Consider the following 26,321-nt stretch of genomic DNA (forward strand, 5'->3'; position numbering starts at 1 on the left):
TTGCTGTCTCCATGTGTTTTCTGGGCTACATAGGATTCCTTACATACATTTCATGCCAATTTCTTATTTGGAGGAAGAATCTTTTTGAAGAATCTCAAACTGCAATTTGATACAAGCCAATCCCCTTAATGAACTACATTTTCCTTTGCAGACCAGGTGAGGCCGTGCTATGGCGAGTACCAGAGAGCTTCTTCGTGTAATCAGAGACTTAGAGAGTAAGTGCATAGAGGACCCTTTGAGTACAACTATTGGTTTTATCTGAGGGTGGGGGGTGTTGTGCAAGAGTGGGTAGGTGTGGTGCAACCATAGCTAGGGTTTTTTTTGGGGGGGGGGGTAGAGATTAGGGGAACAACTGCCCAAAAATGTTGGGAGGGCTTCAGTTGTCCACCTCAGTTTTTGAGGCTGGGCATATTGCTCAAGTAGCCATCATTATTTTTATATAAATAGAATTGTATTCTGGCTTTATTATAATATTGCTGCTGTTTTACTGTTGTATAATTTTACTGTATGCATGATTGGTTTTAATTGTTGATAGCTACCCTGAACGATGTATAACCACTTTTGAGATTGGTGTTCAGTTCCCTGCTCAGCCCACTGGGTGACCTTGAGCAAGTCACACACTCTCACCCCAGAAACCCCCATGATAGGTTCACCTTAAGTTCACTATGAGTTGGAAACAACTTGAAAGCACACAACACACACACACAAATGTTTTGTCATTGTTATATGTTATGTTCATTTGAGTAGCTGACACCCCCTTTCCCAGCAGTACTTTCAAATCACTGTTTGTCCCTGCCAATAGGTCATTCCCTCAGCTCCCCACTTGAAAGCTACAGTATCTGTAAATTCAACCTCACCTTCTGAAAAAGGTAGAAAGAAAGAGAGGCCAGCAATGGTCAATTGCTGTCCATCCTGAGAATACTCCTTGGCCCAGCTCTTTGGGGTTGAAAAAAGGGATCTTTCCCAGGCCTTTCCTCTACATGAAATCCTGTAATTCAGGGGCAGGAAATCTTTCATCTTTCAGATGTTTCAAGCTTCTGTTCCCTGATATCCTAGTCAGCATGACCAATGGTGAAAAATTATACGCAGTGTAATACAAAGGTTGTGGAAGACCGAAAGGTCCATGCCTCTTATTTGACTGGATATTCCAGGATCAAATGTGGGACTGTAAATATGCAGAACATTGCTGTTCTGTGCCATGTAGTTATGATCTTTCAATAATGGAGATGGGGAGTGTATAGCTCTGCAGATATCATTGGAATAGAATCCTATCTATTCCAGCTAGCATGCCCAATGGATGGGGGAGTGGAAGTTAGACTCCAACAAGATCACTTTTCCCATCTGTGCATTTTAGTTTTTAAGCTATCTTTGTACTTTGATCCCTCTCTGGAGGGAATGATGTGTAATTGATGGTTAACTTGCTAATTGGAAATAATTGACCCAGATCCAAATTTGCTACAAACTAGGGATGAATGCAAAATGCTCACCCAGTCAACACATGTGTATGCCATGAAAGTATGCATGCTGTCGTCTTACACTGCCATAGAATCATAGGATCATAGAATCGTACAGTTGGAAGAGACCAGAAGGGCCCTCCAGTCCAACCCCCTGTCATGCAGGAAATTTCAGTCAAAGCATACCCGACAGATGGCCATCTAGCCTCTGCTTAAAGACCTCCAAGGAAGGAGACTCTATCACCCTCCGAGGGAGTGCATTCCACTGTCGAACAGCCCTAACTGTCAGGAAGTTCTTCCTAATGTTGAGGTGGAATCTCTTTTCCTGTAGCTTGCCTCCATTGTTCTGGGTCCTGTTCTCTGGAGCAGCAGAAAACAAGTTTGCTCCCTCCTGAATATGACATCCCTTCAGATATTTAAACAGGGCTATCATATCACCTCTTAACCTTCTTTTCTCAAGGCTAAACATCCCCAGCTCCCTAAATCGTTCCTCATAGGGCATGGTTTCCAGATCTTTCACCATTTTAGTTGCCCTCCTTTGGACACGCTCCAGTTTCTCAACATCCTTTTTAAATTGTGGTGCCCAGAACTGGACACAATATTCCAGATGGGGCCTGACCAAAGCAGAATACAGTGGCACTATTACTTCTCTTGATCTAGACAGTATACTTTTATTGATGCAGCCTAAAATTGTATTGGCCTTTTCAGCTGCCACATCATACTGTTGATTCATGTTCAATTTGTGGTCTACTTGGACTCCTAGATCCCTTTCACACGTAGTCTCGTTCAGCCAGGTGTCCCCCATCCTATATCTGTGCATTTCATTTTTCCGCCCTAAGTGCAGTACCTTACATTTCTGTGTGTTGAATTTCATTTTGTTAGCTTTGGCCCAGCTTTCTAGTCTATTCTGGTCATTTTGAATTTTGATCCTGTCCTCAGGGATATTAGCTATTTCTCCTAATTTGGTGTCATCTGCAAATTTGATGAGTATGCTCCCAATTCTGTCATCCAAATCATTGATGAAGATGTTGAATATCACTGGCCCCAGGACTGAGCCCTGTGGGACCCCACTGGTCACTTCTCTCCAGGATGAAAAGGAGCCATAAATTATGGTTATGAGGCAAAGGCTTTTATTTAATTGGAACTATTCACTCCATACAAAATTCAGGAGCTATTGGCCTCATGTCCTACTTGTGTGCTTCCCAGTGTGAAAACAGTATTCTAGATTAGACAGTCCTTTGGGATGATCCAGTATGGCTCATCTTATCTTCTCCATACTATTACCAAGAAGTGTCAGAATGCAGAATATTAGAAGCCTACCATAGTTCAACTCTATTTTAATGAATGTTTGTTGAGAGTACTCCTGGACCCATCTTCTCTATTGGGGTGAAGAACATGCAGCTCATTTATGCTCCTCACAGACCTTTTTTTCACCTCCACTGTCCTCCTCCTTCTGTCATGTGTTCCCTTTTCAATTGGCTGTTGTGTACTTTTGAACACTGCTAGGTTCCCCTGTACCTGAAGGTGTCTAATTCCTGTTTCTCACCGCTTCCACTTTTGGTGACAAAGTGTCTGCATGCCTCCCAAATTCAGCACTAAAAGGAGTGATACTTCTAATAACTAAGTTAGGTGACTAATCTTATCTCTTTGCTTATTTAGATACTGTGATTGAGTTAAATGCAAATTACCAGGCACGGGGACTACCAGTGACAGATGGTAGTCGGGAGCTGCAACAGTTCTGTGCTCAGCTGGAGTTTTTGCTGCAGGTAAGGCACCTGAAGCACCTGATGCAGGTATTTGATTGCCAATACAGTAAACAAAAGGATGTGTGATTTTTTTTTTTTTTGCCTCTTAATGGAGGGAAGGTTCCTCAATGAACACCTCCACTAATGATGATGATGATGATGATGATGATGATAATAATAATAATAATAATAATAATAATAATAATAATTCTTTTCCCATCTGTCCTCAAGCCTCAAGGTGGGATACAATATGTTAAAATACAAAACACAATTTTAAAAAAAGAAAATCTATACAACCAACAGGTAAAATACAATACTATAAAACCATTAAATTACAGTCATATAAATTCATTCTTAAAAAGTTATGATTGAAAATTGCCTTGGATAAGCCTGCTGGAAGAGACATATCTTTAATGATGTTTTAAATGCAGTCAGCATTTTCAGCTATTGTATCTCTTCCAACAGGTCATTCCACAGTCTGGAACCAAGAGACAAACTGTTTCCTCTGGGAAACTGTTGCCAATCTAGTCCTGGCCAGTTGGAGCAAACATTTCCCAGAGGAGATGAATGTACAGGGCAGTTGTATGGGAGAAGGTAATCCTATAGATAACCTGAACCCAAACCATGTAGGGCTTTAAAGGTAATAACCAATCCTTTGTGCTTTGTACAAAGCCTTTTTACCCTCTCTGAATCTCTTCCCCTTTTAGAGGGAAAGAAATCACTGCAATTTCGGAGATCAGAGATAACAGTGGGTTCTACCCTGTGTTTGCAAGCAATGCTCTGGCTGGACATAGTAGTGACTCCTTGCCCCTTCAATCCCTTTCTCTAGTAGAGAGGAATAAGAGAAAGTAAAATCTGGTTCCTGGATGAAAAGCCAGCTGCGGAAGCCCCACTCGACTCTTTCGCCATGGACCTAAGAGTGGCAGGGGACAGGATAAGCTCCAACTTGATCTGGCTCACAAGACGTTAAGGTGTCCAACCCAGAACTCCCAAACTTATTCCCTACCTTGTTATTTTGATTACAGTAGAAAATGTTATCTGCAAGTAATCGGTTCAGACCTCTTACAAGGGCAACCTGACCCTCTCCTAACAACCCACTGGATGAGGAAAAAGAAAGAGAGAAACCCAGTATGTGCCAGGCAGAATGAGGGCTCCTCTACACTTGCCAGAATACTCAAGGCTGCCCCCAGAGTATTCTGGACCCCAAATTCCCCCCTTACCTTTGGCTCTCTTCTCCAGCAATGGTGGGCAACTGCCTTCCCACATGATCCCCATTCATCTCCTGGTGCTGCTGTTGAGGTCAAAACAAGGCATCCAGCAATGATATTGATGCTGGCCACCTTGTTTTAACCTCAGAGCAACTTGCAGCCAACGGGGTGGCTCTGGGTGACAAATGGGGAGTGTGAGTTTAAAGGCAACCATCTGTCATTGCTAAAAACTCACTGAAAAACCACAACACAAAGTGAGCTTTTAAAATGCAGGTTATGGGGAGGAAGCCCTGAATCAAGTGTGGGCGTCATGAAGACAGTCCAGACCAGATTTGGGGGTTTGGCCCTGCATTTTGTAAGCAGGACACAGCAATCCTGGGGAGGGGGGAACTTGGGGTAAAACAACAATGTAGACAAGGCCTGAGATGGCAGAGAGAGAGAGAGAGATGAGATGGCAATTGCTATGCTCACCCACTATTAGGATACAACATAGGGTATGCCTGAGGGAATGTTACCTTCAAAAGAAAACAGTATAGTCACAAAGTCACTTAAAAACTATATAATGAGAACAATAGATGGCCATTCAATGTGACCATTCAGTTTCAACCTGTGAAGTCTCCCCCCCTTTTTTTAATTTTCTCTTTTCTCTTTTTTTGCTCCTGACAGATCTCTTTGACATCCTGAATAACAAAAAGAGATATTATTAGTAAGAATGTGTCATCTTAAGGCAGTGGTGGGGGACATGTGGCTCTTTAGATGTTGGACTGCAGCTCCCCTAATCTCTAATCTTTGGTTGGGCTGTCCTGTATCTGATGGAAGTTAGAATCTAAAACACAACATCTGGAGAGTCACACTTTTCTCCCACACTTAACATAAACTGTCTGATAAACAGCAGGGAGCCCCAAACTGTTCGTGTTTTTTTTTTAAACTCTTTTTTTACCCTGTAATCCCAGGAGTGCTGTAGCCATGTCTTGAAGAGATGAAATACTGGGACCCTTTTCATTAGCAGGAATGATGAGATTATCTCCTATGAAATCAAAGTTTTCTGTTCTCTCTGGGTTAGCTGTAATCATCCCAAGAGCAAAGGGAGAGGAGAGGGGAACAGGGTAGATTTTCCCAGACATGATATATTGTTGTGAGTGATTCCTGTTAGCACATGAATTGTTTGGGGCAGTTTGGTCTTCAATAAGCAAGAGCCACTTGCTTTACAAATGACCTGTCCCCAGTGGACCAAGAAGCAATTGGTTAATACATATGGATCATTATGCCTGCATTTTTGGACTCTCATAGGGAGCTGACTATGGGGACTTGCATGCTGACAGCCTCACCTTTAAAATGTACAGCCACACCAGTGAGCCCCAATCTAATGAATCGTAAGGAAGTCTATTTACTCATTTGTTGGGGGAAAATATACCCAGAGCAACACTCAAGATAACGTACAACAATTTGATAGTGTAAAAACATCCACAAAATTCATACAAATTAATAATGCCATTATCTCCACACACACCCAATCCTATATTATCATTCCAGTATGATTTGAAAGAGAAGAGAAATCTCTTTGGGCAGAAGAAGGATTACTGGGATTTTCTGAGCAGAATCCTAACAAGGTTGCAGAGTGGAGTCCATGCAGGATTGCAGCATGTCACTTCCCTGGATAAAGTAAGATGGATGATATATCTGCTCTGCTTAGGAGCTTTCTGTATACCATCTTGTTGTTGCTGTTGTTGCTGTTGTTGTTGTGTGCCTTCAAGTCATTTCTGACTTATGATGACCCTAAGGCAACCCTATCGGGGTTTTCTTGGCAAGTTTCTTCAGAGGGAATTTACCATTGCCATTCTTTGAGGCTGAGAGAGTGTGACTTGCCCAAAGTCAACCAGTGAGTATTTATTATTGAGCAGGGAATCAAACCCTGATTTTCAGAGTTATAGTCCAATGCTCAAAATACTGTACCAGAATGGTTCTCATACCAAGCCACAAAGATCTGATTTTGGAAACGAAGAAGGGTCTTGAATAGAATAGCACTAGGGAGTAGTTTCCCAAGTAAGATTAGAATGCTTAAAATCTTGGAGGACAAGTGCCAGTCAGTGTTGAGAATGCAGGTGCTAATTTGACCAAGAGCATCACTTGGTCTATCTGCACTATAGAAATAATGCAATTTCATACCACTTTGAGTGCTGTAATGGCATCCTATGGAAACCTGGGATTTGTAGTTTTACCAGGTGATTTAGCTGTCTCTGCCAGAGTGCTGGTGCCTCACCAAACTACAGATCCCAGAATCCTGTAAGATCAAGCCATGACCCTTAAAGTGCCAAATTGCATTATTTCTATGCACCCTAAGAATGATAGAATCTTAGCATGGAAGAGACCATATGAAAACATTTGTCATAAAGTGGTTTTCTGTGGTCCCAAGAAAACTTGTACCACAATGGCAAATTTCTTTCTGGCTCATTGATACAAGGTGTTGTCTTATGAGAACGGAGATTAAAATGGACTACTTAGTAAAATGTATTTTCTTGGGTGCCGCTTCTTTTTTTTTAAATAAATAAATAAATTGAAAACAGAGACACTGTCCGTATTCGGCAGGATATAAATCAAGGAAGTAGATAAACAACCCACCCAGTTCAGGATACTGAGAAAATGTCTTTAATAAAATTTATTGGGTATGGATGCAAGGTAAATGGGGTGGAAAGGAGAATGTGGTTAGTACTGGCTTCGTGCTGGCAGCAGACAGCTATTGAAAAGGTGGAAGTGGCAGCAAGTTTGGACAGCGGATTTAGCTGAAACCCAGCTCCTAAGAGATTTGTCAGTGGCAGTTTGAGATTGTTAAAAAGGTAAAATATGATATCTTCTGGATCTGTGGCTGAGCACAGGGGAAAAAAACCATTGAGGAAAAGATGGTATGATAAAAATTTGTTGTTCAGGCTGATGTTCATATTGAGAACATCTAGTTCTTGTGGGTTATTTCACAGCAATTGACTTCAGCCATAAAAATTGGGACAACATTTTTTTAAGCAAAGAGAGGGGTTTTTTGGTGAGATAAAGTAAAGTTTTCCTTTGCTCTGTTTTTTAAAACTGGAAATAGTCTCTATGGCCTGTTACAGACAGCCAAAATAAAGCTGCTTCGAGTCACAGTGGAGGTATGGTGTTTATGCAATGCATCCTAAGAGTCCAGAAGCCGCACCAAAGCACGCTCCAGCCTTAGGCGGGCATGGCTTTGGTGTGACTTCTGGACTCTTAGGACACATGCACATTGAAACACCATACCTCCACTGTGACTCGAAGCAGCTTTATTTTGGCTGTCTGTAACAGGCCTGGGTTCACAAAAGCATCCTGATACGTACAAATTTTTCTAGGGGGGGGGAGTTTGTCATCTGAACTTCAGCTCCCTCTCTCTTTAATTTCTTTATGTGAGCAAGTATATGATAAAATATGTGTTGTTGCACTGAGTTCCAAATCTTGACACAATTATTCAATCACAGCAATAACCAGCATAAAGGTGGAAAAAAGGAAGTTAACACAAGGCATACCCTCGGAAGGTATTCCAAAGTTGGGGTACCACCCAGAGAAAACCATATTATGCCATCACATGCTTCTTTGAATGGTGGGACAATGAGGCAGGCATCCCCCACCTCTTATCTAAGAACAGGAGTAGGCTAGTAATGAGAGGGATATGCCTTAGATACCAGAGACCCAAGTCATTTAGGTCTGTATAGGTGACTACCACCACCATGGATTCACCCCAGAAACAGATAAACCTTTCACAAAGCTCCTCCAGGACTAGTGTTATGGCCATAGTATTTATGCCAAGTAATCTACACTGATCTCAAGTCTTTCTTTCTTTGGCACCATTTCACTCCATGCATCTGAGGAAGTAGACCAAGTCTCCAAAAATTATGCTACAATGTCTTTCATTCAATTAGTCTTAATGGTGCTACAAGATCCCTGGCATATTAACATCCAAACTGTCTTCTTGGCCTTGGGCAGCTTCTGTAAAGGCTATTAATATAACCCCAGTGGGATTCACGCCACCCACCTGCAGATATTTCTGGACTGCGATTCCCAGAAGCTCTATCCAGTATTGACACTGGTGAGGAATTAGTCCAATAGCACTGGAGGATGCCCACATCCAAATACTGTATTGCAAGAGGATGGGAGTGCAGACCAGCAACATCTGGGGCAACACATGCTCTAGCCTCTGCTATGGAGTTAAAAAAATGTACAAGTTCTGTCCGCAAGATTAAGTGAAGTTTTAAAAAGAATTTAAAAAAACAAAAACCAAGAAGCAACAAATAAACCATGCAATATGAGAAAGTATAACTATGGAGAAGAAAAAATGTAAACATTATGTCTCTCCACCTGTTGTGTAAAAAAGAAGTATGGACGACTGCACAAGGAACCAAGTGTTATTAATGAATAATTCATCGCACTGGCAGCAAGTAGGGGAAGTTTCTCACAGCATTTATGCCAACCAGGTGGAGTAGAGACAATATGAATGAAATACTATAGCAAAGAGTGGCATTAGATTATTCTTCTACCCTTGAATGTACAACAAAGTGTGCCCTTTTTGATCCAGCAGCTAAAACATCTGTGGGGAAAGGACGTGCTTTCATCCGCTATGGCCTGGTCCATCAGCAGCTGGCTGAGACCTTGCACTTGCTCATGGAACCAGAAGTGACTAGGTAGGGTTCTCTGCGGTAAAGGAAGACTGTGAAGATTATCGCACCAGGGTTAAAACGGTCCCCGTGCATTCTAACGGGGGCGAGCAGAGCGTGACGGGAACGCGATGGGGCCCAGATGCTATTTTACCGCACAGCAGAATGTCGCCATCGCTGCTGGGCCGTTCCCATTGAGTTCCAGGGGACGCCATTTCTGGGAACGTTTCAAAGCGTCCCCAGAAATGGCGTCCCGAACTCAATGGGAACGCGATGGGAATGCCTGGCGATGGCGACAGTGGTAAAATAGTGTTCTGGGCCCCATCGTCATTTCCCATCATGCTCCGTGCTCGCCTCCGTTAGAATGCACCGGGTAACATTTTAACCCTGGTGCGATAATCTTCTGTGGTTTAGGTGAGAGAGAAGATGTTTGGGACACAGGATGTGACTGCGTGCTCAGTAATAGTAAAGTGGATATGATGAATGAGAAACATGGAGGACTCTGGCATCCCAAGGAAGGAATGGGATTCAGGCACAAGGACAAAGCCTAGACAAAGCAGTGTTGCTACTATATGTTGGAGTCTAAAGATGGAGTCTCAAGTATTAGGCTTGGTCCCAAGCAAGGAAGAAAACGATGGCCCTCTTCTGTGTACACAAACTGAATGGACAAGCAGCTTAATCTTTCTTCAGCATAAGCTATGGAGCAGCATCCTCCACCATATCATGAGCTACCAGCTAGCTTAGGGCATGTGGGACAAAATTTATCTTATGATACTTCACTGCCTTGTCCCAGCATCTGCCATCCTGCAGTAGTATAGAGGTAAATTTAGGTGTGGAAGCTTCATTGTGAAAGTAAATATAGCATCACCATGAGGAAAATGGTGATCTTTCTTTCTTTTAAAAAATAGAAGATTTCACCTCCACCAGACACTGTTTTTTGGTAAAATTAGAGGGTCTTAATTGCCTACTGAAGACTGTGCCATCCCAAAGTAATTAAGGATTATTGGGTGGGGAGGGGGGGAGGAGATCATCAGAGAGAGGTAGATCTCATCAGAGAATATTGGACTACAACTCTGGAGAACAAGGTTCAAATCCCCATTTAATCATGGAAACCCAGCACAGGTTATGGAGAATCACATCTTAACAAATCTTAAGAAAATGCCATGATAGTCACCATAAATCAGAAACTACTTGAAGGGTCACAACAGCAAAATAATCAGAATACAGTATTGGTAGGAAAATTTATTTCCTCCTTCAACTACTGTGGAGGTTGCAGTTAAACTCAAACAGGGGAGTCTCTCTCTCTCTCTCTCTCTCTCTCTCTGTGTGTGTGTGTGTGTGTGTGTGTGTGTGTGTGTGTAGAGTGGCAGATGATGTCATAGTCCAGTTATGGTCGACCTTTTCGGAGCTGTGTGCCCCAACTATTTTTCCCCCCAGCACCAGGCTCTACCCATTGCCAGGGGCGGGGCTGGTGCCCTCCAGGAGAGGGGCTTCTGGCCTCTAGGGGAGGGGTTTCTACCCTCCAGGGGCAAAACTTCTGGTCTCTGGGGGCAAGACTCAAGCCCCCCCCCCCCTCTTTGCCCCCCCTAGGGGGGGAAAAACCAGGGGGGGGGGGCGCGCCCCTGGGCCCCCCCCCCCCCCCCCCCGGGCCCGTTTCCTGGCCTCTAGCTGCCTCAGAGAGACAGCTGGAGGCCAGGAAACACTGGGGAGGAGCCAGAAGTGTGTGTCTGTGGCTCCTGCCCTCCAGAGCCCATTGCCCGGCCTCTAGCTGCGTCAGAGAGACATCTGGAGACTGGGAAATGCCAAGAAGGGAGGAGCCATAGGCATGTGCACCTGTGGCATGCATGCCATAGGTTCACCATTATGGCCATATTTCCTGCTAATCAAAAAGTGTCAGTGTTTTGATTGCCACCCTACCTAATTCTGCCTAACAATGGAACCAGCCCAGATAAGTGAGTGTGTAGAGCAGCAGAAAAGCAAGTCAGGAGTTGCTCTGGTTCAACTAGGAAATGTTAATTCATTTCCCAGCACAGTGTCAAAATGCTTCACATTTGGTCAGAGAAGACAGAGGAGCTGTATTCTGTTACCATAAACAATGAAAATATAGTACCATTGTGCCCTTCCTGAACAATCAAGGTCACCCTAGTATGCTGCTAGTCTCTGTGGATCACCTTCAATGCTGCCACCTACCAATACCAAAACAAACCATTCTTTCTTTCCTTGCCTAGAGTTCCCCAGATGTCCCCATAGTACATGTGTATTATGTAATCAGGCTGCCCCAGTTGACAGAGAGAAGCTTGGTGGGGTGTAGGAGAGTTATGGGATCAGTTAGTACCTCCATAACCTTGTAACTAGAATGTCTGCCCCCTTCTCAGTCAATTACATCCCATAAGACCTGGTCCACAATGGGAATGGAGACAGTGGGGTTTTTTCAGGATTTGTTCTGGTTTGTTCCTTGCAGTGAATGGTACTATGCACGCAGCCCCTTCCTGGACAGAAAGCTGTGGTTGGATATCTTGGGCTCCCTCTATGAATTAGATGGCATCATCTTCCATCTGGCACTCTGCAGAGCAGACCTGGATGCTGCATGGCCAATGGTCTCTGAGTGAGTAACAGGAGGATATGCAGCTTGGATTCTCCACACAGTTTCCTCACATTATTATTTTGGAGTAAGGTGCATTGGGGCCAGTGCAAAGGAGGGGTTTTGTTGCTTTCTCTCTTACATATTTTCATTGTGAACACTGTACTTTCCTCTCTAAGTGGCCAGAAGGCATTTAAAAAAATTATGTTGGGGTGCTGAAAACTTCCAGTCTGGTTTGGCTTAAACTATTCTGCTATCTCAACAGTGAACAGCACGTGGCTCCTCTGGATTTTGTTGGATAACAATGTCCATCAGTCCAAGTCTGCATAGCCAATGCTGAGGAATCCTGGGAGTTTCAGTCCAATACCATCTCAGAGGGTCAAAAGTTACAACAAAATCTGCTTCTGTATTATTGATGCATACCTGCACACTGCAGCTCACTACTCTTCCCTTTCCCCCTTCATCATTGCTGTTCCCACTTCTCTGTTAATGCCTCCCTTTACTCTAGTCTCTGTACCTTCTTTGCTGCCTTTTCCTCATACTCTCACTAGCCTCCACCTCCTTCTACAAATCCCTCTGGACTGTTTGCTATGTAACATCCATCCTCTGCTTTGATGACCACTCATCTTCTATGATTCACATGCTTGTTGCAGCTTTTCCCTCAACCTTCCTGCCAGTATAAGGACACATTCACACTATAGAATGGGCCCTGATAGCACTGTTTGAACAGCCATGGTTCTGTCCTATGAAATCCTGAAATGGAGAGTTCATTGTTGTTGTGTGTCTTCAAGTTGTTTCTGACTTATCTGCCCTAAGGTAAACCTGCCATGGAGGTTTCTTGGCAAGATTTGTTCAGATGGGCTTTGTCTTTGCTTTTCTCTGAGGCTGAGAGAGCATGACTTGCCTAAGGTCACCCAGTGGATTTCCATGACTGAGTGCAAATTTGAATCCTGGTCTCTAGAGTTCAAGTCCAATATGCAAACCACTATACCACAGCTGGTGTTTTCTCTGATTGACAGATGAAGAAGGGGCATTTAGAAGCTTCAGCCAGAGAACTTCTCTGATGCCTCATCAGACAAACAAACAAACAAACAACAGGATTCCCTTGGATGGAGCCATGATAGTTAAAATGGAATGATAGTGCTATAAATGTGTAGTGTGAATGGGCTTCTAGTCCCACAGAAGATGCTGTTCCACCCATGACACTAGCCTAAATGGTGGGCTATTATGGCCCTTGAGATATTACTGGACTGTAACTCTCATGATTCTTCCTGCGATTGCCTGTGCTGTCTAATGCTTATGACAGTTGTAGCACAACATCATCTGGATGGTAAAAGTTTCCCACCATCCAGGGAAATCTCCTTCTAAAGAAACCGTGTCCAGATATACAGGTTGAGCCTGCCTTATCCAAAATGCTTGTGAGCAGAAGTGTTTTGAATTTCTTATTTATTTATTTATTTATGGATTTTGGAATACCTGTATTGGCATATTTTGATGGTTTCACACAAGGCACCTGCAAAAAGAAGATGTCCCAGATGCTTCCCCAGCTGTCAGCACACTTTCCACCCTTGTAGTAAAGTAGCTGGAAAGGGAGGGAGAAATCCAAGTGAATTTGGTAGCTGCCAGCAAATAAACCTTCACTCAGCCACCAAGAAAAGGGAGAAGGATGTAGAGGATGATCCTTTTTGTAGGGACCTGAATCCTCCCTTCTCCTTTTATCCCCTCTATAAAATTTCTGACATTGGTGAAGCAAGAGCTCCTTGAAGAAAAGTTCAGAAGGCCTGGATGTCAGACTAACCCCCTTTCCTTGAAGACAGAAGTGGGCAGCTGGTGGCAAAAAGTTTCAGGGTTTTTGGGTTTTTTTTTTTTTTTTTTTTTTTTTGGATTTGCAGATAAGGGAGGCTCAACCTCTGGCAAAGGCACATCTTCCTCATGAGACAGCCATGAGGTTGGAGATGAAATACAGATGTCACTAACTTCCTTGCAGATCTGTTACTTTTGTTTCTCCTAGGGCTTTGCCCCAATGTTCAATCCCAGTTGCCAGCCACGTCCATGCAGAGATTGCATCCTCTGAGGTATGTAGTTTCCACTTCCTTGCCTATTCTATTGCATAGCAAGATACTCCCTGCTAGAAGACTCCAGCAATAGCTTTAGAACACTGCTGTGCCCTGGTATGTCCTTTTCCATTCCTTCAAGAAGACCTAAGGCCCCTTCCTATTACATAATTATAGCACTATGATTCCACTTTAATAGCCATGGCTTTGTCCTATGGAATCCTGGAATTTGCAGTTGAAGAACTCTTTGGTGTCTTTGACCAAGCTACAAATTCCATAGAATGCAGCCATGGTAATTAAAGTAGGATCGTAGCATTATAATTGTGTGGTCTGAAAGGGCCCTTTGAGCCTGAGATCTCCCTGTGCCCACCTACCCTCTATCCCAAGAGAGTTGTGATCCAGCAACTTTGCCCTCCACAGTCAGTGTGAGTGGGAAAGGATCACAAGGGCCATCTAATCCATGGAGGAAACCATAGATGAAAACACAACTAAAGCATTCCTGTGAGATAGCCATCCATCCTCTCTTTAAACACTTCCAAAGATGGAGAGTCCTTTTTGCTTATGTGTTTTCTTCATTCTTATTTGTTTAGTATCAATGTGTGATAAGATATTTGAAGCCCAGCTTTTGTTCATGAACATGCAAAAACTTGAGCACCCATTGCTTCTCTTCCATTTCCTGGGATCCAATATGGTAACATCTCTCTGTAACATATTGTTTATTTGTTTGTTGTTCATAGATTGGGAACTCAAATCAAGGTCCAGGAAACAACCATGGAGCCACCAAAGGCCATAAGAACTCATTAATAACCAAAGATCCTTGTGGTCCTGAGTCAACAGATGATAATGCCATTTGGCCTAGGCTGGAACACTCAATGGAAAAGTGGGTTGGACCCTGGAGAAGCAGAAAGAACAGTCTGCTGCAGATGGGTTCCCTCCTAAAGCAGAATTATTTTATGGAAAAGGAAGCCCAGCATTCGGCTTCTGGGAAGGAGGTGCAGAGGGAAAATGTGGAATCAAAGACCCAAGTGGTCAAACTCAGCAAGGTGTCTTCTACTCAGGATCTTAGTTCCCTACTTCCTCAGCCTGAACATTTCCTCTGTGGAAAGATGGAACATCCACATCAGGTGTCTTCTGAAACTGATGGCTGCTGGGAACAGAAGGATCTGAGAGCACTAATGTGGGAGCTTAGTATTTTGCAGCTGCAGTTGGCCCAGCAAAAAGAAGAGAACAAGTCTCTAAAGCAAGCCCTTTCAGAGGAGAACCAAGCTCTGAAAGAGGAGCTGGCCAATCATGAAAAACAACACAAGGAGAAAATGGATGAGCAGGAGAAACAGCAGCAAGAGCTGTCCAAGGTAGCAAAATCCCTCAGAGAGGCAGAATGTAAGCTTGCCAATCTGACCAGTGAATGCCAGGAGGCATGGGCCAGCAAAGATGCTGCTGAGAGGTTTCTTAAAGAGGCAGAACAAAGGCTGAATTCTCAGGAGGCAGAACACAAAAAGTGCCTGGCAGACATGGAGGCCCAAGAACTGAAGCACCAGCAGATGATCTCTCAATGTCAGGGACTGCAGGAGAAACTAAAAATGTGTGAAGAGAGTCTAGAGAGGTGGGAAACCCAAGTAGCTGCCCTGAGCAGCCAGCACAGCCAGTTGGAAACAAGTGGGGGAGAGCTAGAAGGGAGGAATGGCAGGGCAGCAGAGACCATGTTGGAGAAGGATCTTCTAAGGGAGAAATTAGAGAGAAGACTAGCTGAGATAAAGGTGCTAGAAAATGAGAAGGAAACCCTTACAGAAACTCTCATTTCTCAGGAGAAAAGCTTGGCATTTACAAAATTAGAGATGCAGGACCTTCAGAAGAAATTGTTGGTGTGTCAAGAGCATGTTGTTACTCTTCAAATGTCTCTGCAGAAAAAAGAGAAGGCCCTAAAAGACAAGGAAGGAGAATATGAAAGTTTGCAAAGGGACCTAAAGGCCCAGTCAGGTCAGCTCCAGGAAACCTTGGAGAAAAACACTACACTGGAAGCTCAGTTAGAAGAAATGACCAGCAAGAAATCTCATCTGGCTGCTCAACTAGCTGAGGAGCAGGCCCGATGCGAAAGAACCAGGCAGGAACTGATAAGCCAGCTTGGCATTTTTGAAAAAGAGGCAGTTAAGCTTCAAGAGGAAAGGAAACAGCTCCAAGCCAGCCTGCAGCAAGCCCTTAAAGAAAGAGAGGCTTTAGCAAAGCACATAGAGAGCACTATTGCTTCCCTGGAGGGACAGATCCAGGAGGCCACACAACTTAGAAGTGAGCTGGAGAATGTGAAGGCTACCAGCCAAGCACTACAGAAAGCCTTGCAGGATAAAAATGAAATGGTGGCCTCTTCCCTAAGAGAGCAGTGTTTGCAGTTAAAAACTCATGTGGAGCAACTAGAACAAGAGAAAATGCAAGCCACTCACATAGCCAAGAAGCTGAGTGAAGAACTGGAACAGTGCTGGGAATGGCCCACAGAGGAGAGTGCTCCCCCTTGTGGCAATGTGCTGGAACTAGCAAGGCCCCAGCTAACAGACACAGATATACTTCAAGACAATGTGCCACAAGGTTTGGAAAGAGCTGTCAAGAAAGTGGGAAGTGCCAAGCATGAAGCACATAGCAAGGTAGGAGCCTATTGTTCCATGAGGAGCACGTTGATAAGTGATTTTATGTTTTTAACTGTGGTTTTAACTTGTGTGATAATAATATTGTAATGTTTTAATGTATTTTTTAAACTCTGTTGTGATCCCGCCTCGATCCAATTGGGAGAGGCAGGAAGATATAAATAAACTTTATTATTATTATTATTATTAGAGGCAACACAGTATTTCTCATCCCAGCATCATCTGTAACTGACATCTTCTTTTTGTTCAGAGGATTGAGCTACCGCCCAGTGGTCATGTTGGCTGGTGGCTTCTGTTTTCCAAAAATAGTTGTCCCCAAAATAGCAGCTAACTTTTCCAAGCTTTGCTAATGACTTGGTGTGTTGCTCTCAGAAGAAACATTTGATTGAATACTCTGGAAAATATGCTCTATTAGATGGGCCTTTGGACCAACCTAGTGTGTTTCTTTTTAGCTTCTTAAAGGATTTCTATACGACAGGAGTGTTTCAAGCTCCCACAATCTCTAGCCATGTTGAATAGGACATCTGGAAACTTAAGACATGTCAGGGATCAGAAGATACCCACCCCAGCTCACAATGGCTGTAGTTTTGGGAAAATACCAGGCAAGGAGGTGTAGGGGCAAAATGTGGCTTAATGTAGGTGTAATGTAATCTTCACTGCCCAAAATGTGGCTTAATGTAGGTGTAATGTAATCTTCACTGCCCAGAATACGCTGGGGGGGGGGGTGCAGCCTGGATTTTCCTGGCCCCACAGGTGCCCCAATCTCTCCCCGCCCCCCATGGCCCTTCGTTCCCATGCCAGGGTGGCTGTGTGTGTAGACTTCTTGCATCCACTGCCTCTGTGGATCAGTTGCATCTCAGGCCAGAATGAAGCATCCAGGGATGGCCACATGGCTGGGCACTTTCTTCTGACCTCAAAACAAGTGACCCACAGCAGTGGCAGAAGTGCAGAGCCCTGGTGGTGCAGTGGTTGAATGCCTGTACTGCAGCCACTCACTCACAAACTATAAGGTTGCGAGTTCAATACCAGCCAGGCTTGACTCAGGCTTGCATCCTTCAGAGGTCGCTAAAATGAGTACAAGGCTTGTTGGAGGCAATTAGTATACAGTTGTAAACTGCTTAGAGACTGCTTAGGCGGTATGAAGCGTCATATAAATGAAGCTGCTATTGCTATTAGGCAGTCCAGGAGGAAGCCCGCACGGACCACCACTGTGGCATTAGGGCTCCAGATCAAATATGTTTTAAGGCTGTTATATCCCAGTTCTGGCAAGGAACATGCTGACCATTGTCTGGACTGCTTGAATCAGAACTGGAGTTTAGGATGTGTGTCATCCAAGCAGGATGATGCCAGAATGGGGGTGGGGGCTCTTGGTGTATGGACAAGGCTGAAATGGTTCTTGGGGGGAAATGGAAGGAAAGCTACCACTGCGCTGTTCCAGAAAATTGGAACTTCAAAGAACCACAGAATTCTCAACCTCTTCTTTGCTCCTGGCGTACAGTGAATCTGGTCTCTCACACTTGCATGACTTGCTTTCTGTTCTGCTTCTCCCCACCCTTACCCAATTTTCCTCAGAGTCTAACTAGCCATCTGGGCAAATTGACGGATGATGTTCAGCAGGCAAAGCAAAAGCTAGCAGCCAAGTTAAAAACTACAATGAATCTCATGGAGCAGCTGAACCGGTGAGAGGATGAACACATTCCATTTAATACTGTATTTTAAGGAAAGAGCTGAAGCTCAGTGGAGGAGGATAACCATTGTTTGCAGAAACTATTTGGTTCAGTCTTCAGCATCCTACAACTAAAAGCAGGAAATATCCTGGTTAAAACCTTAGAGAGCCACTGCCATTCAGTATACATCAGGCATGGCAGGCATGTGTCCCCTTGGATGTTGACTGGAGACAATGGAGAGCAATAGGTCAATACCTTAATACCTTAGAAAGGTTGTAAATTGGGGAAAATTCTTATAGGGTGCTGTAGATATAATGCAATTTAACACTAAGTGCTGTAGCTCCATCCTGTGGAATCCTGGGACTTGTAGGTATATAAGGTCTTTAGCCTTTTCTGCCAAAGAGTTCTGGTGCTTCACTGAACTACAAATCCCACAACACTGTAAGATGGAACTATGGCAGTTAAAGTGGTGTCAAACTGCATTATTTCTACGGTGCAGATGCACCCATAGACAATTTTGTGGTTGTGCTACACAGCAAAGTCACGTGTTCCCTACCAAGTGGATATAAAGCTTTGCCAGGAGCATTTGGCTGCTTCACAAGGTACCTTACCAGATGTGTGAGTAGGAAAAAAAAATGCCAGGTATTGAGCACTGTGACAGGAACTGTGGATATCCCCAAGACTGTGTGGGTGGAGGGACACTTGGGACACTTGGTAATTGACTCTTTTTGGCATTTGTTATTGTTATTTAGCCAGTTACAGTGAGGTGAATACACTGTGTCCAGGGACCATTGTAGTGAGCAACAAACAATTCAGACTGTTAGAAGAGATTCCAAGAGTCACAGCTGTGACTCTAAAGGTAGACTTAGGGCTGAAACAGATGGGCCTGAAAGAGCAGCATCACACCGCCCCTTTGATTGCCAGGTTGGGGCTGCAACAACCGTGTGCCACACCCCCAACTTGGCCTTTTCCTAGCTCAAAAAAGAAGGGGCAAAAAAAAAAAAAAACCCCGCTCCCTTTTGAGACAGGAAAAAGCCAGCTTTGCCACCGCCACTGTGGCTTGTTGGCATTTCTGCGGTATGGCACATGTAAATGCCATGCTTCCCAAATACCTTGAAGTACAGTCAGCTGTGCAGCTTCCCAGTGGCGTGGGGATGTGTGCTGTTTGAATGCCACATGCCCACAACGCTGGGAATCTGGCGCTTACTGTCCGTCTGTTTTGGCCCTTTGTTTAACAGTCGTTTCCTTGTCTTGTAAACCAAGTTGGGGATCATGTGGCCCTTTGAATGTTGTTCGACTGCAGTTCTTATCATTCCCACCATTGGCTGTGCAGTCCAACAACATCAGGAGGGCCACACATTTTTCACACCCTATTCTAAACCTTGGGGACTGTAATTTGGAGGCAGTGGGCTGATACAGTGCTGCTTCTAACAGCACAGTAAACCTTCAATTCCAAGAATTCTTTGGAAGATACTGGGCAGAATTATAAAACTTATTTATGTCAGGAGTGCGTGTAATAGTGTTTCAGATATTCCTCTTTCTCTTACTTAGGTGTCAGCAAGAAAAAGAACAACTGCAGTTCCTACTGGCAAAAAGCCACCAAGAAACAGAAGAAAAGGAAAAGAAATACAAACAGCAGTTGTCGGAACAGGGAGAGCTTTTCTGCAGTATGAAAGGGAAGCTGCTGGAATTACTGCGGTGAGTGAATGAGGGCCAAGAGGAACAGCAGGAAAGGGAGTAGCATCCTTGTGTGTTTACTGGCTTTGGAAAGCCATAAGTGGCAGTGAGCAAAACATGTGTGTGAGCATGCACACACATACACACACAAACAAGTCAAAGCAGACAAGATAAAGAGAAACCAGCAAGAGTCATATAGTGCAGCTAGATTACAGAAAGGGCCTATAGCTCAGTGACAGAATCTGCTTTGCATGCAGAAGAATGCAGGTGCAATTCTTGGTATCTCCCATTATGTCTAGGAAAAAGTGCTACCTGAAAAACCTGGAGAGCAGCTACCAGTCAGTTCAGACCAGAGATTACAAACTTTGGCTTGCTTGTGGCTGCTTCCCTCCTCCCGACGCTCTAGAAGCCACATTCTGTACCATACTGCTTAATTTGTTGATGTATCATTAAAATGGAGCGGCAAAGAATGCAATATTTTAACTTTAAAGCAAGTTGTCTAAGAAGCACATGCACTTAAAAGGAAAAATCACACTTTTGGGGGTATCATTGCTTAAAAATAAGTTCCATGCTCCTCATGTGTCTTTTTTTAATTAAATATTTTCTTCCCTTCCATTACCATGCCATGCCACTTAATTTTTATAGGTGGGTGGAGGTAGTTGACAAATCCCTTGGTGAAGACAAAAAGTTGAAGAGTTAGGAGAATCACTGATCCAATAAGGCAACTTCCTGACTTCTCAGTGCTATTAACCAGAGGTCAGAATGGTACTTTCTGGAATGTAGCCCTCAGTCAGAATGATCACTTGTCCTGCTGGTTGGGGAAGTCTGTGAATGGTAATCCAACAGTAACATTTCCAAGGTCTACTATGAACCTCTCAGTTTTATTACTCTTTTGGGTTCCTCAGAAGCATTTGAAGTGATGACTGAAGAAAATTGCAAAACTATTCATCTGAAAGATATATTTTAAGTTGGGCATAGACAATTTAAGTTGGGCAAGGGCAATGTAAATTGAATAAGGACAATTTGGGTATCAAATCATTTTGGATGCAATATAAGTGCAATAAACAGACAAATTTCTTGGTGGCATTTGCCAGCCATGGAAGATGGCTGGTATGTAGATGATGGAAGAAATTGCATTTTTTTCTTGCTTCAAAGGACTAACCTTCCAGGCCTAAATTGCCAGGGAATTTGGACTACATTTTAGGAAGAACTTCCTAGTGACATGAGGTAAATGATATCTCCTTCAGATATCAGAATATCTCCTTCAGTTAGCGGTTTTTAAACAGCAACTGAATGTATCAAGTGTATCAAGAGTGTATCAAGGATACCATAGTAATGGATTTTTTTGCATCCCCAGAAGGTTAGACCAAGTGATTTTTGAGGTCCCTTCCAACTCTAAAATTCTATCATTCTGAGGCCAGAGTAGAATCGTAGAATCATAGAATCATAATGGCAGAGCAGTACTCCATCTGGGGCTTAGCCTCTATCTGGTTCTCATTAGCTGCCTGTAAGAAAGAGAATGACCCTCCTTTGTTCTCTGCCTTTCTTGCTGCTCCTCCTCCCATTTCTACAGTGAGAAGGATGCTCTGTGGCAGAAGACAGAAGGCATTGCTTCGCCAGTGGTGTGTTCAACTCCTCAGAACTCTGGAGTGTGTAGTCTGTGCAAAAAGGATTTCAGGCTCATGTCACGCCGCTACCAGTGCAGGTAATGCTTCCACTTGTTTGACTGATGCTGAGAGGACCATGTGTATTTGGAGAGACTGGGTCTAGGGCCTTATAGTATGCCAAAGCCAGCACTAGCCCTAGTCATTCTGCTGCTAGAAGCAAAGGACAAAATGCCTACTAGCCTCATCCAGTTCTACATATGGAAGCCAAAGAGAATGGCAGTGGAGTCTTACTTCAACACTAGCACTAGGGCAGCCTCCTCCAGCAACCCGAAGACAGCCAGCTGCATTTTAGTATGCTTCACTCTGCCTAGTGGTAGAGCCAAGTATGGTGAAGGCCTCTATTTTGGAGGAAAGACTCCTCTCTTACCCTAGTTCTGTTTTTTGTCTCATGTTGAATCCTTCTGCCTGCAAGTGGAGTAAGAGGGCTGATTGAAAAGATTGGCTCTCTGCAGTGAAGAATAGTATTGAAATCGGGCAAACTGAGAAATAATACCAGCATGAAGAGATCACTGCTTTTCTCTTCTGTTGTCAGTTCCAAATGACTCTCCAACATCTGGGTCTTCTCAACCAGATATAGATCACAACATCAAATGAGTAAACAGACTATATCTGGACTGCTTATTTGCACATGAGGGCCACTGAAAGACATGTTTTTAGAAAAGGAATACAATATCTGTATATTCCTGGAGCACACGGTTAAAATCCCTGCTTGGTTACAAAAACTCACTGAGTGACCTTGAGCAAGTCACACTCTCTCAGACTTAGAGGATGGCAATGGCAAACCCCCTTTGAAGAAGCTTGCCAATGAAGAAGCTTGCCAAGAAACCCCTGTGATAGGGTTGTCATGAGTCAGAAAGGGTTTGAAGGCAAACAATCCCCTTGATATCCCCCTCCTCCTTTGTATCTATCTTTTTTCCAAAACCAAGATTGAAGACAACTTAAAATAGATAGTTAAACAGGAGAGCCAGTGTGGTGCAGTAGTTTCTTGAGTGCTGGACAATGACTCTGGACACCAGGGTTTGACTCCCTGTTCAGCCATGGAAACCCACTGGATGGCCTTAGGCAAATCATTCTCTCTCAGCCTCAGAGGTAAACAAAGGCACCTCCTCTGAACAACTCTTGCCAAGAAAACCCCATGATAGGTTTGCTTTGGGGTTTCCATAAGTTGAAAATGACTTGGAGACCCACAACAACAACAATCTTCACCCATACTAGTCCACTTAATCACAGAGGTACCACCAGGTTTCCACACTTCCTTATGTAAGGCACATGGCAGTCAGGAAAAGCAGGAGTGAATTTTATGTGGGTTGTAAGTGACCCTGTGCTCTTGCCACCCCAGAATTCCATCCCCACTTCCATCTCTACCTCTGTACTGCTAATGGTGGCATGCCAGTGATCCTAACTGGGGTTACTAGGAATGGGTGGAGACTAAAATGTCCTCCCTCAGTGACTTAGAAGCAGCCAGTATCTCTGCCTCCATATTGTGGTAACATGTGTGCAAAAGAAGCTGTATCCCTTAGGCTCACTGGGAGATCAAGGACGCCAAAGAGGATGTCGGTCTTATGGTTTTTGATTAGGGACCAGGGCTTGCTCTTGTTCTGCCTCATTGCTAGTGCATCCAAAATAAATTATAGTGTAGTAATAATGGAAGGTTATATTACACAAAATAAAAATGATGCAAATTTGTTTTAGGAGTTTATCAGGTGGGGAATGGGAGCAAAGCCCATCCTTATCCTGTCAGTGATATCAATTGCGTGAAAGATATTCACACTTGATGCACTGATCTGTCATAAACCTGTTAGTGAAGTGGAATTGCATTAATAGGTTCTTCCATTAATGCAAAATGAAGGGCAAGGACAGGATAATTTCACCTCACTGATGGGACAATGACAGGATCAGCGCAACATCATATGAAAGTCTTTCACGCGATCACTATCATTTGCACTTCCTGGATGAGGCAATGTCCAGATTAGTGTGAAATTATCTGAAAGTCCTTCCCGTGATCATGTAGGAACTATGGGAAAAGGATGGGACAAGGACATCCCGTCCCTTGTCTGATAATTTCCTTAGTCTGTGTGATTTTCACTCAGAGCTAACTGTCTGGCTCTTTTCAGTCCAGAATTCATATCCTGCAGGATGTCGCAATATATTTGAGTATTCATCAACCATGAGCTGGTTTATCATAGAGGTGGGAATGCTGTGGATTTACAGATATTGCCAGACTTTCCAACATTTTTTGCCATCGGTTGTGTTGGAGGTCTGCTGGGAGTTTCAGTCCCTCAGCATCAAGGAGAATAAGATGATCCTGATCCCTAGGTTATAGAGTCAAAGGAGAAATCTAAAGACTGACTGGATTAAAAGCAAAGAAGGGAGCTCTAGAATAATGAATTCCTCATTCTAGTTATCGCTGAAGATAACTGAATGTTTCAGTTGATGATCCCACTTCCAAAGGAAACATTTGTTCACGTGTAAAGCTGCTGTATTGGCAATCTGGGCTGTGGCTGCAACTTTGATCCCTACAGCTTCCGCATTGGGTGAAGCAAGCTGCTTTTCAAAAAAAGTATGATTTCATCAGCTTTGCCGACCTGCATGGTTTCTTTGTACTATATTCAATCTCCTTGAATTGTGGCTGATAGCTGAACCCTGAGTGGGCAAGCAATAGCTTGCAGCAGTGTTGGGTTTCTCCTGGTTAGTAGAAAGGAAGGGGAAACAGCTGGGCACAATGATAAAACACTAGAGAATGACAATCTATCATGTCAACCACCAAGCAGTATGGAAATGGGACAGAGCATGACTCTAAGGAAGCATGTTCAGTTCTGTGCAATGACTTTGAGAAGAAGTTTTTGATTTCTAGATTAAGCAATTTCCACAACAGGTTGCTGGACTCTATTTTGTGGGGGAAAGCCAATATTCAGAAATTCTAATATCTGTCTCTCTAGTGTAGTGGGGTGAGGTTGTTAATGTTTCTCCTTTGGGAGTCAGGGGCTACCTGTGCTATTTCTGGAACTTGGAAATGGATTGAAATGGGTCCTTGAACAGATCAGGCCTGAAGTCTCCCTGGAACCCAAGATTATCAAATTGAGGCTGTTGTACTTTGGCCATATCAAGAAAAGGCACAGCTCATTAGAAAAGACAGTAATGCTAGGAAAGGTAGTGAGTAGAAGAAAGAGAGGAAAACCACACACTTGATGGATAGATTCAAACAGTGTGGTCCTGGGGTTTAATTTACTCAACCTAAGCAGAGCAGTGCATGACAGAGGTTCTTGGAGATGTCTCATCCACAGGGTTAGCATGAGTTATGGTTGACTCGAAGGCAGTTAACAACAACAACTAAAAATTAAGAGGCTTGGCTTTTTTCCCAAGGGACACTGACATTTGTTTTTTCCTGTAACTCTAAGTGGAATGGTGGTCCGTGGAAAGCAAATTGACTTGACTGTTCATTTTATTTTTTTCCCAATGAACATCTTCTTCTACTTGTACCAGATTGGCAAGACTTAGAAAGAATGCACTGCAAACTGTAAAAAAAAAAAAAAAATTAGCATCACTTATCTCTGCTGTCCTTCTGTCAGAGGTAAAAGCCTTTAACTGTTTGTGCTGAAGGACTTTCAGTGGAAGTGTGTGTGTGCATGTGTGTGTACGCACTGTACTTTTTATCCTTACTGTTATGGCTTTAAAATACTACAAATTGGGTCTCCTTTATTTAAAATGCTTGGGGCCAGAAGAGTTTTAGATTTTGGATTTTTTCAGTATTTGGAATATTTGCATATACATAATGAGATACAGTACCTTGGAGAAAGGACCCAAGTGTAACCATGAAATTCATTTATATTTTGTATACACCTATTACACATAGCCTGGAGGTAATTTTATTTACAATATTTTTAATAATTTTGTGCATGAAACAAATTTTGTGTACATAGGAGCATCAGAAAGCAGAGGTGTTGCTACCTCAGCCATGCATTTGAACAATTTTGGAATATTGTGGATTTTGGAATCCTAAATAAGGGGAACGCAACCTGTATTTTAAGTTAGTGGTGTTTTAATGGGATAGCTTATTTCACTGCTTTTGAAAACTTTTTATCATTAGGTTTTTAGCTCTGCTTTATTTTAATCTATGTTACAAGCTGACATGAATCCATGTCAAGAGAAGGATGGGATATATATAGTAAATCATTACTAAATATTTCTATTTGTATACCACAAACATTTCTTTTTTAAAAATTATAAATTTTATTTATTAAAAGAAAAAAACACAGTAACATTGACAACAAAGACAAATACACATACAATAAATACACAACAAAAAACTTTCTTATAAAGTCTAATAGTCTGTGATATGAGAATTTTCATACATTAATATATATTTCAGTTTGTTTTATTCTCTACTTGCTGTTTTAGTTTCTATTATTTTAAGACATATTACTTGTTTCAACCTCATAATACTGTTATAAATTGAAATAAATTTCTATATGTACTTATCTTACAAAAATACATACTTAATTTTACCAAATAAAATAATTAGATATTTTTATGCCTTAACATAATTTATTAATGGTTCCCAGCATTTCTTCCTTTTATTCCAGTCTCTTCCTCTAATTAAGCAGGTAAATTTATCCAATTCCATAAATTTCAGTAGTTTCATCAACCAATCTTCCCATGTAAGGTGTTTTTCCCCTTTCCTTTGTGATGCCCATACAGTATTATCTGTGCTGCAGAGATCATATAAAATAAAAGTACACCAAATTTATCTTCTATGTTGGAATCAGAGATCATATTTAATAAAAAAAAACATTTTGGTTCTAATTTGGTTCTGACATCCTAATATTTTTTTGCATCTTTCTATGAATTTGGGTCCAGTATTTTTTCACAAATTCACAATGCCACCACATATGTACAAGAGATCCTGGTGTTTTTTCACATTTCCAACATAATATTTTATTATTATTATATATTTTTGCCAATTTTGTTGTGGTAAGGTAC

At 42.8% G+C, this 26,321-nt stretch overlaps 1 protein-coding gene across 1 annotated transcript in view; it reads left to right on the top strand.

Annotated features, from left to right (window-relative positions):
- Positions 1–26,321, top strand: part of RUFY4 (RUN and FYVE domain containing 4) — a 35,852-nt gene that overhangs the window by 8,349 nt on the left and 1,182 nt on the right. The window contains exons 2-12 of the mRNA XM_042446892.1: positions 152–215; positions 3,114–3,220; positions 5,941–6,074; positions 8,991–9,089; positions 11,524–11,667; positions 13,631–13,718; positions 14,435–16,330; positions 17,903–18,009; positions 19,549–19,695; positions 21,248–21,379; positions 24,825–24,912. Of these exons, the coding sequence (XP_042302826.1) occupies positions 170–215; positions 3,114–3,220; positions 5,941–6,074; positions 8,991–9,089; positions 11,524–11,667; positions 13,631–13,718; positions 14,435–16,330; positions 17,903–18,009; positions 19,549–19,695; positions 21,248–21,379; positions 24,825–24,912 (2,988 nt within the window). The 5' untranslated portion in view covers positions 152–169. The remainder of the gene's footprint in view (positions 1–151; positions 216–3,113; positions 3,221–5,940; positions 6,075–8,990; positions 9,090–11,523; positions 11,668–13,630; positions 13,719–14,434; positions 16,331–17,902; positions 18,010–19,548; positions 19,696–21,247; positions 21,380–24,824; positions 24,913–26,321) is intronic.

Source organism: Sceloporus undulatus, chromosome 1 (genome assembly GCF_019175285.1).
Source record: "Sceloporus undulatus isolate JIND9_A2432 ecotype Alabama chromosome 1, SceUnd_v1.1, whole genome shotgun sequence".
NCBI lineage: Eukaryota > Metazoa > Chordata > Lepidosauria > Squamata > Phrynosomatidae > Sceloporus > Sceloporus undulatus.